The 17,483-nt window shown below is 47.4% G+C and overlaps 1 protein-coding gene and 1 pseudogene across 1 annotated transcript; one reads left to right on the plus strand and one right to left on the minus strand.

Annotated features, from left to right (window-relative positions):
* The window catches only part of LOC132085740 (zinc finger protein 418-like), a 130,413-nt pseudogene that overhangs the window by 96,425 nt on the left and 16,505 nt on the right, over positions 1–17,483 (minus strand).
* Positions 1,778–16,370, plus strand: LOC132085704 (TOG array regulator of axonemal microtubules protein 2-like). Its single transcript, XM_059491139.1, has 13 exons — positions 1,778–1,932; positions 3,625–3,730; positions 4,462–4,697; positions 6,203–6,228; positions 7,351–7,376; positions 8,616–8,719; positions 10,535–10,739; positions 11,913–12,122; positions 12,833–12,839; positions 13,210–13,296; positions 15,461–15,692; positions 15,834–15,909; positions 16,365–16,370. Exons 1-13 carry the CDS (start codon positions 1,778–1,780, stop codon positions 16,368–16,370), a joined length of 1,476 nt encoding a protein of 491 aa, XP_059347122.1.

Genomic DNA, 17,483 nt, shown 5'->3' on the forward strand with positions numbered 1-17,483 from the left:
CTGCTGCTGTGCTCACTGTGCTCCTACGAGAAACCACCATGATCAGTTGTTCAGTCACCATCTGGGCCCTCTGCCTGTGCTGCTGTCCAGTTCTGCAGCCAGCTGTTCTGCTCTCCAGCAAGGGCTGTGTCTGCAGGGCAGTCAGTGGCTTGGTGCAGTCGTGCTGCTGCTGCTCCCAGAAGTGCCCGATGGCTCCTCACTGCTGCCATCCCAGAGCCTGCAGTGCCAAGAGGGAACAAGCAGTGCCTCCTGTGTCAGCCAGCAAATGCCACACCCCTGTGCAGCAGATGGCAGCCAGGAGGGGCCGCCTGCTTCTCCCAGGCTGTTTGCTGCCTGCAGCAAATAGACAGCAGAGAGTCCCTAGTGGCTCTTGTCCCTCCTTTGTGGGTAGCCCTTGCCTGTGCTGTGATCCCAAGTAGGGTGAGATAAGAAGAAGGGAGCTAGGAGTGATACTTGAATGCTCTTCTCTAGTGATGCTACTTCCATGTTCAGAATTGACCAGAACTAGCCTGACGTGGCTCTCCATTCACAGTGAATCTAGATGTGTGTGTCTACATCACTGGTGTCAGTGGCTGGGGTACCTCAGTGAAATCCAGATTAGCTCCCCTCTGAATATTTTTGAAGTTGTCATTCCTCCATACTTTGTGAGAACATGCAAGATAGCACAAAAACCCTACAGAGTCCATAGCAGTTCATCTAGATTCTGTGCAATATTTATACTCCATCCTTTTAAACATCTCAAATGTTTTAATCTAAGCATTAGAAAATGAGCTTTTGAGTGCACAACATGAAATTTTTGATTGACAGTGCTTTTGATGACAAATGGGTTTCATAAGGAATGCATTTATCATCAGATTTTTCTCATACCTTGTAAAATTTTTTTCCTTACAAAAAAATTCAATTAAGGCAAACCCAGGTCAACTGATTAACAAGAGAGTGCATCTGCCAAATATGTGGATTTGTATATGCATATTTTTATCCTCAGAGTACATTTGGAAGGCTTTTTTATCAACTGTCTAGTCTGGAAATTGCATTTTTACACAAGAGAAAGCTTAGAAACTGCTGAGTTTACAAACATGTCCATTAGATGGCAAATAAATTTCACCTCAGCATCCTTGAAATACAGGCAGTATGTACCTCTGAAAAAGGTTAATGATGCTTGGAAAGAGCAAAATCCATAAAGTACTCCCTTCCCCATAGCAGGCTAAAATATGTGTGCACTCGGCTGCCTCTGTCTGGAGTATTTGCAGTCAATGGGAACAGAGGCGCTGTCAGGTGGGAAGGGTCAGGTGTGGCTGTTCCCTGGCAGCTGCTCCGGGGGGATTGAGCCGGGCCCAGCAGGGCTGGGTTGTTCAGGCTTGGCTTGGTGCTGTCTCCAGGCAACTGCATGGCTCTCCCCAGGGAGTTGCAGAGTGCCCCTGTCCTCAGGCTGGGGGCAATCAGGGCGCTGAGACAAGAGGGGCACCTGAGGGGTTCCCTCGTGGGTAGCCAGTGCTGCTGGTCAGTGCTGCCTCGCAGGGAGCGGGAGCTCTGCAGCCCAGGAGCTGCCGCTGGCTGTGGCACCTGTGGCACTGGGGAGCTGGCGCTGCGAGGCAATTGTCAGCTTCAGCCTGGAGCTGGGCCCAGCTGGGGGAGGCTGGGAGCAAGCAAGGAGCCCTAGGAGCCAGAGAGCACGGAAGCCTCTGAGCCTGTGCCAGTTTGTAGCACACGGAGCCCTGGCTGGGAGATGCGGCTGAGGCCGCTCCATGGCGGGGCCTTGCCCGGGGCTGCAGCGCCCATGGCCGACCCTCTCCTCACAGTGACCTTGCAGAGGGCCCCTGGTGCCAAGCGCCGAGAGGAGCTGCTCCGTGGGCATGGGCGGAAGGACAGAGCCTCTGCAGACCCACAGCAGTCCTTGCAGGAGGCACTCTCCTTGCTGGGCAGCGATGACTGGTAAGAAAGGCCCCATTCCCTCTGCGTCCCTCTCAGTGTTAAGGTCAGTCAGAAGCGTGTCTTGCTTGTGCCTCGGAGCCCCGAGAGCCCAGAGGGCCAAAGGGCACTGGTGAAACCACTCCAGAGTAGAGAGAGGATGAAGATTGGAGAGCAGCCTTTTCTTGGCCTTGCTCTGCAGCAGTGCTGCAGCTGCAGCAGCTCTGTGCTGTTTCCTTGCTTTGCCTGCTGCTCCATGGAGCTGCAAAGGAAACCTTGAGGGAAGAGAGAAAGCTCTGGAAGGAGATGATTTGCTGGCTGAAGGCAAATCAGGCAGAAGGCAAATCAGGCAGAAGCAGGATGGCAGAAGTTTTGAGTGTAGAGATTTGGGTTCCTTGGGCCACTGGCCCAGTGGGACTGAGTAAGATCCTCTCTGCTCCCACTGCTGACAGCAATGGCAGGTGACAGGGTCTCCCCATGACCTCCTGCATGGCAGTCCCAGAAGCAGCTCCAGGGAGCTCCTTTTTCTGAGAAATGGACTGAGTTGTGCTTTCAAGTCCCTCAGCCTGCCATTACTCCTGAAGGGCTCATGGCAGAAGAGAAGGAAGAAGAAAGAAAATCCTCTAGGTATCTTGCACTCTTGGAATTCAACTTCTTCCTACTCACTGCTTCATATGGACCTGAGATGTTTTGTCAATACTCACCATGTGTCCCAAATTATACACAGGCAGAAGGAGGCCCAGAGGTGATTACCCTACAAATGTTAGCTGATACTGGTTTTCTTTTTGACAGCTTTTTGGTCACTCTCTGCTGGATGCTTCATTCACACAGGGGCAAGGAATCCATTCCCACTGGGATAAGCATGAAAAATCTGCCACGATGCATCTCCTTGTGCAGTCACCTTTGCTTTGCCCTTTCTCTTCTGCTTTCTCTTCCCCATTTCTCTTTGGTGTCTTGTGAGGTGCAGAGAGCTTCTGCAGGTGTGGGGGGTCCGGATGACACTCAGGGTGCCCGTGGGATCGGTCACCAGCCCTGGGCTGCAGCCCTGATGCCTCACAGACCTTCCTCTAGCTGAGGGCCTGCACAAAGCAAGTGCTCAGAGACAGAGTTGTTTGCACCTTTTAAATATCCTGTTGCTGTTGTGGGGGTTGTTTTAGGTAGGGGTTTTTGGGAAAAGCCAGAGTTTCAACAGCTGTTTCCCAGGAGTGGAATCTCCTAGGACATCCTGCTGCTTTATTGGGGAATGTGTGATGTGGAGTGGAGGGGGTGACAGAGAGGCCGAGGTCATAGAGTGGAAACTCAGCTCCAGAGTGGCAGTGCAGACTCTCCCTGCTGAATGCCTGCTGGGGCTGACAAAGAAGGAAAATGCCCCAATAGCAGCCTGGTGGCACTGTGTCTCAGGGACAGGTACAGGGAGGTGACAACAAACAGCAGCATGGCCTGGTCTCACAACTTCTAGGAAGCAGTGACAGAGGGGCCTCATGTGCCAGAGATTTCAGAAAGGCTGTCCTCTTAAATGGCCACTCTGAAACCCCTCTCTTTGCCTCTTGGATTTGTGTATGCTTTTGACAGCCAAAACATCCTGGGGCAATGCATTCCCCGATTTCATTAAGCACTCCTTGAAAAGCACCTCCCATTGTTCAACAGAGCTGCCAGCCTGGTCATTTCAGAGGGTGCTGCCTTGGTGGAGAGAAAAATCAATCTTCTGCCTTTCAGGGAGCTGAAGGAGAAGGGACTCTTCACCATTCAACACCTGGCTGGGTCCCATTCAGAGGTCCTGCTTTGTCGACTTCGTGAGGTTTGCTTGGCAGTTACCAGTGAGGTGAGAACATTGTTCTGAATTGCCCCCATACTTCATACATGGTGTGTAGAGTAGGTATGTGCTTGTTCATCTCCATGTGTGCTCATGGTCTGCCTTCATTTCTGGTTTTAGACCTGATATTTCTAATGTCTATCAGCTATCTGTAGGATCTGTGGGTACATGCAGCTGTATTTACTGGCAGGTCGGGGATCTGACACTAATCTTTGAGTGTGGTGCCTTTATAATCCAATGTACAAATGCAGAAACTGAGACACTAGTGGTGTTATTTGCCAGAGTCCCAGTCTCTGCCCAAGTTGTAATTCAACACTGTAAATTATTCTGTAGACCTCAGCCTATGTTTTCTGTTTCCTGGCTGAGTGCTTCAGCTGCTGGTGTTGCTTTTTTGAACAGGAGAACCTGACTATTTTATCTTTATGACTTTTGCCTTTATGATTTGAAAGCAGCCCTTGATTTAATTTTCTAGTAAAGGGGCCTAAAATCAAAGGTGTGGACATTTTAGAAGGGTTAAGCACCCAATGAAATTTTTATTTTAGGCCTGCAGTAAGCAGGTCTGAGGCCAGAAATTGGTGCCAGATTAAGTGCCTTTCTGTGCTTGTGCTCTCCTGCTCTTCTTGTACTTGTATGTTCCTCTGGACACAGTGGGATGTGTTGTCATTTCCTGGGACTTCTGTTGAAGGCAACTGGTTTTCTTTTCAAGGTGATTCCTATGTTTCCCCTCATGGCTTCCCCAGGTGACCAACCTCCGGTCCAAGGTGTCCTACTCTGCCATTGTCACTCTGGGAGAGCTCTTTGTGACCTTGAAGAAGGACATGGACTCTGAGGTGGATGAGGTTGCTCGGATCCTTCTCCAGATGGTGTCCAACTCCCCAGAATTTGTTCAGAAAGCAGGCAGTCAGACCCTGGGGATCATGGTGGAGAATGTGACTCCTGCACGAGCAATGACTGCTCTCATGGACACGGGAGTCAAGTAGGTTCTTTACTTTTAGTGATATTCTTCACTTTTGTGTGTGTGAGAGGGAGAAGGGGTGAGACAGAGAATGGGAATGCTGGGATGGAAGGGTCCTGTATCCTGCATCTTCTGTGAACTCAGTGACTTGATTCTCCAACCAACCTCACTTCTTTCCTCTTGTCACCTATTTCTGCCCTCCTGCAGCCCGTTAGTTCTCAGAATCACAGAAGTGTAGAATATGGGGAGTTGGAAGGGGACCATCAGGACCATCGAGTCCAGCTCTTGGCCTTGCCCAGAACAGCCCAAGGGTCACACCAAGTTCCTGAGATTGTTGTCCAGATGCTCCTTCGACCCTGTCAGGCTTGGTGCTGTGACCACTGCCCTGGGAGCCTGTTCCAGTGCCCAACCACCCTCTGGGTGAAAAACCCTTTTTCCTGATATCCAAACTAAAGCTCCTCTGACTCAGCTTCCTGCTGCTTCCTGGAGTTCTCCCAGTCTGTCAGAGTTTCCTAGATGTGGTGATCAGTGGGGAAGGGAAAGTGTCTGCAAAGGCCAAGGATAGAGCCTTGTGCTTTTGTGGGGAGAGGGACAATTGCAATTGCAGCTGTGAGCAGTGTTTGGTATTTCACAGAGGCCCTGGGAAAACCATGTGTCATCATGATGCCATTAACTTGAGAAATGAGGAGGGTCCTTGCTGGGGCGTGGAGCATATGGGGGACAATCTGCTGGGTGTGGCACAGCCTGCACTGCAGGTGCAGCTCCTGCCAAAGGACTCATGTATGACTGTCCTGGCCTTAGAGCTCTACTTTCTATTCAAACTGATGTTTCATATTAGCCTTGAGATGATGAATCACTTTACAGGCACCTTCACAGGCTGACTGCTATGCGACAGTTGGAGCAAATGTTGCCTTAAATGTTGGTGCTGGGCCTGATAGTTCCCAAGAGACACTATCTAGAACAGGACAGCCTGGCTAAACTACCTGGCACCCTTTCCTCAGCTTTGCAATAGGGTAAAACGTTCAGATGGATCCATTGCCAAGCCCCACAGAAGAAACAAGCTGCATTGCTGGATATTCTGCAACTTCATGGCCCACAATATGTTTTCCCTGCATTTGTTGTTTTCCAAAGGTCTGCAGATTTGGGGATAAATGGGTGGAAAGAGCCTCAATCCTGCTGCAGCACTGTACTGGGTGCTCTCTGATGGGTCAGCATCAATTGTCTCTAATTTCTAAATTATTCATATGTCATCTATTTCTTTAATCTTTCTCAGAGTAAATACTGTGAAAGAAATTGAGTATCAGACAGTGCAGGGAGACAGAATTCCTCCCTCTTCCATGCAGGCAGGCCTTCTGTACAGTGCTAAATTTGTGTTTAGCTGAGGACAGAACCTTCTGCAGGTATCTGAAGGTGCAGGGAGAGCCCAGGCTCCTTCCCCCAGCAAGGGCAGGGAGCAGGCTCTGGCCAAGGCCGGCGCTGCTGCTGCTCCTTGTCCCTGTGCCCAGGGTTTGCTCTCTCCTCCCCAGCAACCGCCACGCCCCGGTGCGCGAGCGTGCGGCCCAACTCCTCCTGTCCCTGGTGGAGAGAATTGGAGTCACCCAGCTCGCAGGCACACCCAGGGCTGAGAGGCTGCCACACGTGGCAGGGAAGCTTGCTCAGGACTGTCACAAGGACACAAGGTAATGATCTTCATTTCACCTCCCAAAACAGGAAAACCATTTTGTGTCTGGCTATAAAGGTGAAACCACACAAGGGTGGAAACTAAAGGGAATATGAAGTTACCTAACAGTGTGAATAAGGGTTACAGAAGCATGGAATGTGCTGAGTTGGAAGGGACCCATCAGGGTCATTGAGTCCATCTCCTGGCCATGTGCAGTGACCCCAAGAGTCACTCCATGTGCTTGAGAGCATTGTCCAAACTCTTCTTGAGCTCTGTCAGCCTTGGCACTGTGACCACTGCTTGGTCTGGGTTGCCTGGGCAAATGGCTGTACCGGGTAATCTGAGGTTGGCCAGCAAAAAGGAGCATTGCCAACTTTTTGCTGTGGCTTGAAGGATTCTTTACTGAGATCAAAAGAGCTCAGATCAGCCAGTCCAACAGTTTTGATTTGCCTTAGGTGCACAACACAAAGCCAAAGTGTTGGCTAACGTTCATCACTGAAAGATCCCAAACATCCAGTTCTCATCAACTTCAGACTATCCTAGAAATATGTCAGGGGTCTTTAGCCAACATATTCAGTCTTTCTAAATCTGTTCTGTAGATTTCTAGAATGATGTTATCTGTGGCTCAGTGAGCTCCACATTTCTTCTTGAAGAAAACTGTGGTTTCCTAGTGGCAAAATCAACCCAAACCACCAAAATCCCCTTCCTTGATGACGAAATTGCCATGAATAGCTGCCAAGAACATCAGAGCAACTAGCTGTCCCTGTGCATACACATAGTATAGAATAATCAAGAGGATGCATGAGGTGTTTTCTCCTGGCTTCCCTGCCAGTTAAAGAAAGGCAAATTATTGTGCAATTGCAGCAAGACATAGCTAATAGGCTCTGACAACAAAGCAGATGTGTTTTGCTTTGTCCCTGGGATCCTTTGATGCCACAGAAGCACACCCTCAGTTTCAGAGTGAAATGATATTTTTCTGTTGCCCCACATTCTCCTCTTGCCTCTTGTGTTCAGCTCTGTACCTCACTGTGCAGTGTCAAGTGAGGTAAATCTCCCTCTTTGCTGAGTAGGTAATGCCTTCTCATGCAGGGATTGCACCTGATGTGTTTAAGGTATCAACCTCTTCTGTTAACACTCTTCCTGTGTTTGTTGACTTTTGTTTTGTTTCCTTCCTGCCTTTCTTCCTTCCTTCCTTAGGCATTATGGACAGGAGATGGTGAAGATGTTGCTCAGTCATCAACAATTTAAAATGCTTTTGGAACAATCTCTTTCCCCCCGTGACCTGGAAGATATTCTGAAAAGAATTAAGAAGAAAGTAAGTGCTTGGCAGGAGAAATGTCTCCTTTGTGCAAGTATTGCCACTGCTAATATGAGATCAAACATACCCAATCTGTCTTTAGCTCATTCCTCTTCTGCTGAATCATTTTGCTCCTGGGAATGAGCTGTTAATCCTCAGCCTGTTCATCTGCAGACCACAAAGGAACTGATATTATTAGGGAAAAGGTGGGGTTTTGAATATTTTCAATATTGGTCACAAAGAGGAAAGGGAAAGAGGAGAAAATGGGTTTACATTTAAGCATAGGCCCCCACCATGCTCTCCCTACTCTGCGTCCTGTAAAGAAATTAAGTGAGAATAGTGCTTCTGAAGATAACAGAGTCTTTGCAAAGGACACTGGAAGTAGTAGTGCCAAGAAAATTCCCAAATTTACAAAAGATGTCCAAGTCAATCCTAGTTCCTACAATGACTGTCTGTCTTTTGTGAATACTGCTCTGCTGTCCAGCCCTGTGGAGCTGGAAGAAGCTTGGTGAATTCAGCAGCATCCACTGGAAAATCCTTTGCTTGTTTGATGGGGAGGATTTTATTTTTTCTATTGACATTACAGAAGGGAGCCTGCCTTTGTACAGGCACAGGGAGAGTGAGTGTTGAACCAAATTGACTTCCAACACAGAGGGCCAAGCCCCAGAGAGTCCAGTGATTTCTGCTGCTTCCTTCACGAACACTCGTTTGCCTGCCAGTTTGCATTCCTCCCACTTATGCTCAAGACTGCGGAATTTGGGATTTTAGATTGCTGCTCAGTCTGGTAACACCCATAACCTGCCTTGGGCTATTGAAAACAAAGAGTTGGCATCACTGAATCTCTGGTCTGTTTCCATCTATAAGTTAGGAAATGTTTCCCTAAGCCTTGGTAGCAGTGATCCAGGTTCTAACTTGTGTTTTCAACAGGGAATTTCCTGGTTTATATTCTAAAGATTGATGGGGTTTCTCTATGTCTTTGTAGGGGATGGAAAACCAGAAGGCTGAAGGCCCATCTGTCAAGGAGCCGGTGAAGGAGAGGAACGATGGCTCAAAGGAGCCCCAGGCCACATTGTCTTCGAGCAAACGGTACTGATCACTTTTGTCAGATGTGACAAAGCACGTGACAAGCTTTACATGTCTCTTCTTGCTCAGGAAAATCTTTCTGGCAGAGATGACCAATGCCACAGTTTGTTTCCTTTCCCTACAAATGCTCTAGGATAAAAAATGTCTGCTTCTGCATTGTGCTGACCACAACTTCTCTGGAGGGGTTTCCACAAAAATGGAGAGACAAACAGACACCCATTGATTGCAGCTCAGACGATCCAGTGCAGTGGCAAGGGCAGTGTTGTGGAGGTTGTGAGAGGGTCAAGTCTCTGCTGCCTGACTTGGGACAAGTAAATTCAACCAGGGCTTTTTTTTCATCTGAGTGGAGTCTTTTTCAGATGGGTGTTGTGATGAGAAATCTCAGTCTGGAAGCAAGATGCTATTCCACAAAGATGCAGTTCTCATCCATGTGCTTTGGCCTGGGTGAATCATGGTTTTCTTACCCTCACACAGTACCAAGTTTGAGTAGCAAGGAGCAAGGCAATTCCTGAACAACTTCAGTCAACAGGTGTCTGAATGTGGACTTTTTGTCTTGATATTCCTGTCCTTCATGTAATTTGCTTGATGGACAGCATGTTTGGTTTATTTCCCCCTGTGCTGCAACCAGCATTTAAGACAGGAATTGCTCCTTGCTGCAGAGCAGCTTGTATCTGTTCTCCTCTGATAGCAGAGGGGATTTATTTAGCTCTGAACTGCTGAGCAGTGGCAGGAAAGTGACCACATGCCTCAGTAGCACAGCTAGCATCTTCCCGTGCTCATGGAAGAGACAGGTTGATCAGGAGAATTGTTCCCAGTGGGGTTGTTAAGCTGTGCATCTAGTCTCTAGGGAAACAAATGAAATGTGAGTGTAGTTCTGGGATGTCTGACTTCTGTTTTTATCTCTCTTACTGATTTTTTGAATCCTTCAAATATGGCCCTGTTCATCTGTTCAGGTGCATCTGAGCTACTTTTTCAGATTGTCATGCCTAGTTGCAGAGACACTTCTCCAGAGTGATGAGTTTCCTTATTCTAAGACACATACGTCCCATATGAGGAGGCATTTAAACTTGGCAGTAGTGTCTTTCTTTCTCCACAAAGCAATGTGACCTGTGAGCCTTGACAGCCATCTGAAGATAGACCAGATGCATCTCATCCTTGGTTTTCCTAAGTGAGCACTGGTGAGAATGTCACTTGCAGTTTGTCTCCAGTAATGATTGCCATGAGGTCCACGTTGTTCTTCAGAGCCTCATGATTTTCCAGCTTGAAATCACATAATTAGGAAAGCTGCTCAAGATGTTTTGCTCACAATTAACTGAAAGTATTGTCTGTGGCTGCAGCTCTCTCCATAGACAGCAGCAGGCACAACTTTGCCAGGCATTGTCCTGGGGAAGGCTGTGAGAAGATCAGAGAAAAGAGTGAGAAATAATTCTTATCTTCACTTGCTGCACCTGCTGTTGTGAACATGTGGAATGTGTCATGGAGACTTGTTTACCAAAAGGTGATTTCTTAACTGGCCACTGATGATGGTGTTTTGGATTCAATTGACCAATCTGGTCTGTATGTATCAGACTGTCTGTAAGGGCGATGAGTTTCAGTATAGAATAGTATAGTATGGTATGGTATGGTATGGTATGGTATGGTATGGTATGGTATGGTATGGTATGGTATGGTATAGTACAGTACAGTATAGTACAGTATAGTACAGTAAAATAAAGTGATTGATCAGCCTTCTGGAATCAATGCTAATTATTTCCACTATGGGGATGCCATGCTACGATAATTATCACCACCAGGTCCTCATTTAGTTTTATTTTCCAGGGTGAAATCTCCCTCTGAGGGACACCTCCTACACCATGCAAAAGCCCAGGTCACGTCACCTCCAGCTGTGGAAGAAACGGAGCTGCTCCAGAAGCTTTACAATCTCCTGGAAGCCAAGGGGTTTCAGAAAAGGATGGAAGGAGTGGAACTCCTCCGAGACCTGTGCAAAACCAGCCCCCAGCTCATCTCCACTAACATTGCCCAAGTATGTAGGGTATCTTCACTGCTCCTTTCCTTTAGCTCCTTTCCTAAGCCTGTAGCAGCAAAGTTAATTCAGTGTGTCTTGGCACTCTGTCCTGGCTGTTTGGGACACGCTGATCCCTCTTACCCAGACAAATGTAATTCAGGTCCAGACTTCAGGACAAGTTATTTCAGTCCAGCTGTTTTATGTCTGGCAGGTGCCTATTGCTGCTGTTCATCAGATGATGGCAGAATTTTCAGCTGGTGTAACTGCTGCTCTCTCCTACTGCCAGTTGGGTTAAGTGAAGGGAATCCAGCCCCTGAAAGCATGGCAATTATTTTCTAGACAAAAATGGGTTTGCATAGGGAAGAGAAGTATCAGGCTGGGTTGGTTTAGACCCAGTTGTTTTTTCAAAAACAACACTCCTATATACTCCATCTTGTCTTACACAGGCACAGCTCTGCTACTCATTTCCATCCTTGTTTCTATTCCTCTTAGTAAAGACAGTGCTCACCCTTCTTGGGGGTCTTTTTTTCTCTTTGGAAAAGGAGGAAACCAGCTAAGGACTCATCTCTGCCTTCTCTTCCCAGTAGCTGCTTTTTCCCTTTTTCCAGGGAAAGGCGCCTGATAATGTGGCTGTCAAGGGACTGAACCTGCTCTAATGAGCACTGAACAGCACATTGCATTTCAGAAGTCCACCTGTTACTTAGAGAAATGCTCTGGATCCTGGAAGAGTTGATCAGAGCCCTGCACTTCTCCAGACACTGGCTCTGAGACAAACAAAAGAAAACTTAGATCTCCTCCAGCCATAATTTTGGCAAAATCATAACTGCCCTCAGCACTTGAGGCAACTGTATAGAAAACCAGGCATTGTAAACATCTGCTTGCATTCAAAGCAAAGGTACTCTTTAGCATTAATAAATGGAATTGATTTAATGATTTATAGATGGAGAGAAATACCATAGGAACTATTCTGTCCCCAGCCAAACCTCCAGAAAACAGAAGAAAATCTTTCAACCAGCATGAGGTTGTGCCACCATTCCAGTGAGTGGCCCACAGGAAAACAGTGAAATTGTGCAAGCAAGGGCTGACCTGACAGAAAGGATCACTTTCATCTTTGACATTGCTGACTGCTACATCCACTCTTCAAACAAGGACATTTGAATCCAGCTTTCACATTGCTTGTTCTCTTCACAGATTTTTGATTATTTTGTCCTGAGAATATCTGACAGCCACAAGAAAGTGAAGCAGAGGGCGCTGGACGTGCTGGCTGAAATCACAGGAGCCCTGAAAGATGCCTTGAACCCGGTGATCATTGGTTTAGTGGAAGGAATAACAAAGAACCTGAACTCAAAGGATCCCAGGGTTCGTGGGGCAGCTGTGAAAGCACTGGAAGAATCCATTGCTCATTTGGGTAAGGCTGAGCCCTGGCAGGGACTCTCCTCAACTTCTTCTCTGTCTCTCCTGCACAAGAGAGCGCTGAGTGCTTTGAAAGCTGCTTTTGTCTGTGGAACCCTCCAGCTGACACCCACCAGTAGCTGTGCAGGTGCAGCCCTTATGCACCATTCCCAACAGGCTGGAATGGGATCAGCATTTCCCAACAGTCTCAGGAGCCCTTGGCTCTGTGATGCTTGTCTGAAGAGCAAGTCCTGGGCTGCAGCTCTGCTACAGTTCAGAGGCAAAGGGGGTTTGGAGTTTGCTTGGGCCCCGTCTGACTTCCCAAATGAACAGCTTTGCTGTTGGCATGAAGGGACACTCACCCATCAGAGCTTCTGCAGGGCAGCCACCTGCAAGGCTCTACATTAGAGGCATTAGCTGCCTATTTTCCACTTTTCTCTTTGTCTTCTATTTTCAAAGTGGAACTTATGATTCACCAAGTTCATTTCTTTAGAACAAACAGGTAAAAACCCAGCTGTCAATGATGCCTTGTTCCACATGTTGTTTTGCATGGGGCAAAATGGCTACAGCAATTAACTACATAGGCAAGGGCTGCTCTAAATTCCTTTGCCACACAGATTTATGTCAGCTCTGAGAATGCTGCACTGGGGAAATATGCCTGAAAAAAGGAGTGTTGAAGAGGCAGGTCTTCAAGAGGAGTTTCCATTTTTCCTCCCCAGCTGCTCTGTGAGCTCAGGAACTGCCTGACTCAGTGCCTTTCTGTGTCCCAAGTATGGGGCTCTTCCTTTGTGCTCTGGAAGGCAGAACCTTTTCACTGCTTCCATGTGACTGAACTCTTGAGGTCCCTGATGTGAAATATTTTAACACAGCTCCTGCTAAAGCAGAAATGTTTGGATTTACAAATGTGAAAGGAGAGCTTTGCTTTTGGAATTTAAAATTCTGCCAAGTAGGCTGGAAGGAAAGAAGAAAACTATTCAAAAATCAGCAGAAATGTACATGATTTTATAAAATGGGGTTGGCCCTGCCCTTTCCCTCCCCACTGTCCTTTCTCCTATGACCTGAGAAAAGTGAGCAGAAACGTGTGTTTCCCTTGTAGATAAAGTGTCACTGCTGAAAGAGTTCAGCTACCAATGGAATCACCTGAGTGGCCAAGCTTTGCTGGATGTCACCGAGTGTATCACAGGTATGGCCTCCCCTTCTGAGCCAAGAGCTCTTCCCAGGGAGTATTTACAGGGAATGCCTGTGAGCAGACAGCAGAGCAGCTCCTCCAAATCAGGAGGTGCTGAGCTTGTCCCTGCTGCCCCATAGCCAAGGCAGGTGGGTTTGGCAGGTTTTCCCTGGCTGCTGCAGAGCTGGGCAGCATCTGAGATGGGGGCAGCGCTCGGCCTGGGGCTGAGCTCTCACTGGGGCATCTCAGAACCACCTCCAGCAAAGGGAGGGCTAAAATACCCCAGCTGGCTCCTCTCTGGGAAGCTCAGGGACATCTGTGACCTTGAGGGGAAATGGTGGCAAATGCTGTCTCAGGGCATCAGTTGGTTTTGTCCTCACAGAATTCTTGTTTTTCTCTTGGAAAGTTTTGAGGCTGAACCGTGCAGAGCCTGGGGGTCACAGCTTAGGCCAGAACTCAACAGAGGTATCAGAGGCATGGGTTTAGTGCAAGGCAGCCTCTGGGGGCACAGGGACAGAAGCAGAGGTCTGAAGCTCCCTGCCTGTGCTGTCACAGTGGCATTGGACTGAGCCTTTCAGGGTGTGCAAAAAGTGTCTGCCTGTGTCAGCACTGTCCAAAATGCTACAAATGCAGCTGATAATTGATTCCTCAGAGGAGCTTGGTATGCCAGCAAGAGCCAAGGAATGGAAAAATTATAATCTCTATATATAGTAGAAAAGATGATTGATAGCCTTGCTTTAACTGGGGCTAAATACACTTCTAACTATGCCAACGTCTTTGAATGCAAGGTGTAATACACTTTGTGTCTTCATTAGGAATCTCAAAAGGGCATGTTCAGAGATTGGGAATGTCAAAGGCCCTTTAAAGAGCATTTGAATAAAGTAGATCTCCAGCAATAGGGAATTTAGTTTAACAGTTCTTTTGATCTCTTTTTCAATTAAAGGAATTAACCATAAATTAGGACTACTTTAGAAAGAGCAGATGTTCTCTCTGAGATTTAATAGGAACAGACAGCTGTTCCTCACATTCAATAGTCACCGATGTCTTTAATTGCATTTAAACTCAAATGAATTCCCATTTTAAAATGGGTACCATAACCCTTTCCTGCTTAGCAGAATTAGTTTTGGGTACTTGCAGGAGCTTTTTCAATGTTGATGACTGCTGGTGGATTAACAGCATAGAGAAAATGAAGTCTCTTCCACCACAGAATATTAAATGGCTGCTAGACAACATATTGTCTGATCAGAAAATAAGAATGGTCTCCAGAGCATTTCAGGTTTTCATATCTCTCAGCCAAATCTGCCATGCAAGAAGCCTGTTGGTAGTAACTTTTTGTCTGTGTTTGATACAGTTCAGTTCAAAAAATGGGCAGAGAGATTCCAGAGACAGTTTGAGAAAACACTCGTGTTTTGGTTACATTTCAGTCCCCTGTGTAGCATTTTTCTTTCTCTATGCCCCTATTTCAGTGGACATTATAAGAGAAAATGCCATTAACATTGAGAGGAAAAATGGCATTAAAATGTGGAGATGCTCAAATGCCACAGCAATGGGCTCTGGGTAATTCTCTAAGACACCCTGAGGTTTGAAACAGCTCTTTGTTGGAAGCCCCAAAAGCATTCTGCCAAAGACACCAGCTGGTCACTGATGTTTCTCATCCAACTGTCAGGCAGCAGCCATCTCTGGTGGGCTGGAGTTTTGAGGTGTGTTCTAATCCTGCCCTTTGCTGTGTGCCACTGAGCAAAGAGAAGAGCCAGATTAGACATTTGGCACTTGACATCAAAGTTACAAAAATGGAATCATCCCTTTTATTAGAAATCTCTCCATTTCCTCTCTACGGTGCATTTCCAAATATTCAAGTGTGGGTTTAGACAACTTCTTAATGGAAATCAAAGGCAATTGGACATTTCATTCATTGTTCATGCAGAAAGAGATTGTGAAATAATTTAGTAAAGGTAGGAAGTCGGCCACAGGGACAAGGCTGTGGTTGGAGCAATTAGTCCTGAGGGGTTGGTGGTTCTGTTCCCAGGTTGATCAGCTGCTTTGCCCTTTTCTGGATCAAAGGGCTCTGGGTGCTATTTTGCTGATCTTGGCCAGAGAGGCTGGCAAGAAGCAGAAGCAGAGGTAGATCCTTGTTTGCAGTGAGGCTGGTGGGTAAGGAGCTGTGTCTCTGTCCCGGCAGTGCTTGTGCAGTGGGTTCATGCCAGGAGCTCTGAAGTTGTCCAGCGCGACGCCCTGCCCGTGCTCTGGGCCTTCCTGGGGAACAAGGCGCTGCCTGTGCGGAGCGCCAACGTCCGCACCGTGGCCACCAAGCTCGCCTCTGCCCTCTACAAGGTGATGGGCACCCAGCTGAAGAAATGTGCTGCCAGCAAGCCTCCACATCTACGGGAAAACCTCTCCAAAATGTTGGGCTGGTGAAGGCGAGATGTTCACCATAAAGCTGAGGAAGCACTGAGTTGGACATGTCTGGATTTTCCTTTTGAGCTGTTCCAAAAATGACTAAATTCTAAGGAAGGGTGTGCATCTGCTCCCACTCTCTCCATTGCCCTTCCTAGTCATGGCATGGCAGGCCTGAAGCAACTCCAGATGGAGGACAAGGTGAAGGCAATCATGGCTCAGCCTCACACAGAGGTGAGGGGGGAGCTGGGCCAATCTCTGCTGGGAGGAAGGGTCTTGTGGCAGCCCAGAGAGGCTGTGCACATTACCAGGGAACAGCTGTGCCCTGCATGTGCCTCTGCAATGAGCTGTGCTGCTGCCAGTGCCCCTGGAGCTGTAGGGCTGCTGAGCTGTGGGGCAGGCAGAGGAACAGGAGGGTGCATGTGCAGCTGAGCCATTCCTGGAGAGCACAGGGCTCTGGGCTCCCTGCTGTCCCAGGGCACCCCAGAGGCCAGGCTGTGCCTGTGCTAGCCCTGGGCGAGGGGCTCAGGGTTATGCCCCGGCCTGCCTCAAGTGTCTGCCAGCAGGAGCATGTTTCCCTGTGCAGCTGTTTAGACATTTCCAGGAAATGTGTCCCGTGAAATATGGAGCTTCAGATGCTTTAGGTTTGCATGGTGGCCTCTGTTAAACTTTGTGTCTCCACTTTGCAGATCTGACTGGTTACAGTCTTACCCAGAAGTTTTCTCTGGACACTTCTGATGTTCCCTCACCCACAAAGTCCTCGCCTCCCGTCCAGAAGAGCTCTCTGTCCTCTAAGCTCAGGAAGAAGCTGCCACCTGTATGAAGAGTGTGTGAAGAATAGGATTGATGCATTAGGCTTCATAATTACAGCTGTACATATGTTCTGATCTTTAGATGTAGTTATGAATTAATGTGTTTTGATTGTATCTTTAAAATTTGATGACATATTTCTAATTGTATATATATTTTAAGATGAAAAATAAATAAATAAATAAATAAATAAATAAATAAATAAATAATATTTAAATAATATTTAAATAAACCAAGAGAAGAATGTGAGACCAGGACCTGCTAGCCTAGTGATTATGGGAGTAGAGCTCACTCGATGTGCCAGTGTCTCACCACATCCTTTCCTCATTGGGCCTCTCCTCTTCCTCTTTGGCCATGTTTTTTTTGTGTCATTTGTGCTGCTCTTTGTTACTTGGCATTACAACGGGGTCACCTGTTGACCTGTTTGGGGGACAGTGGATCCAAAAGATCCTGTATAGTCAAAGGTTTTTGTCTTGGTTTGGAAAGACAGGGGGCTGCTAAGGAAAGCAGGAGCCTCCCCAGAAATGGAGAATGTAAACCCTCCCACCCCTCCAAATTGCTATAAATTTTAAATTAAGGGGCTCTCAGGCAAAAATATGGGAGCAGGAAATAACAGTTCTTTAATAGGTAAGGAAAAAAAAAAAGGATAAAATAAACAATGCATTACACTAGAACAACACTGACAGAGTCAGAACCCAACCTGACACCCTGTGGGGTATTGGTGGCAATCCAATTGAAAATGTGGCTGCAGCCCTCCTGAAGTGTCAGGTGTGGTTCTGTTGGAGCAAGGGGATCTGTAGAGAAGGATGTATTCTTCCTCTGAAGATCCAGTAGAAGAAGAGAGAGCTGCTGTTCCTCTGGGGAATCCAGTGGAGAAAGCCGCACTGGTGTCTCAAAAACCTCTGGATTATATCTGGGTAGCAATGCTTGGCTCCTCCCTCTGGGCAGAACATCTCACAATGAGATGTTATAATTCTTATCAGTCATGCAGTGACATT

This window comes from Ammospiza nelsoni, chromosome 32 (assembly GCF_027579445.1).
Source record: "Ammospiza nelsoni isolate bAmmNel1 chromosome 32, bAmmNel1.pri, whole genome shotgun sequence".
In the NCBI taxonomy this organism is placed as follows: Eukaryota; Metazoa; Chordata; class Aves; order Passeriformes; family Passerellidae; genus Ammospiza; species Ammospiza nelsoni.

Bases quoted from the DNA above. Each gene is read 5' to 3' on its own strand.
- LOC132085704 (XM_059491139.1), top strand. From the start codon at position 1,778: ATGGCCGACCCTCTCCTCACAGTGACCTTGCAGAGGGCCCCTGGTGCC. The intron at 4,698-6,202 runs GTAGGTTCTTTA...TCTCCTCCCCAG, and splicing joins CTCATGGACACGGGAGTCAA to CAACCGCCACGCCCCGGTGC. The intron at 10,740-11,912 runs GTATGTAGGGTA...TTCTCTTCACAG, and splicing joins TCTCCACTAACATTGCCCAA to ATTTTTGATTATTTTGTCCT.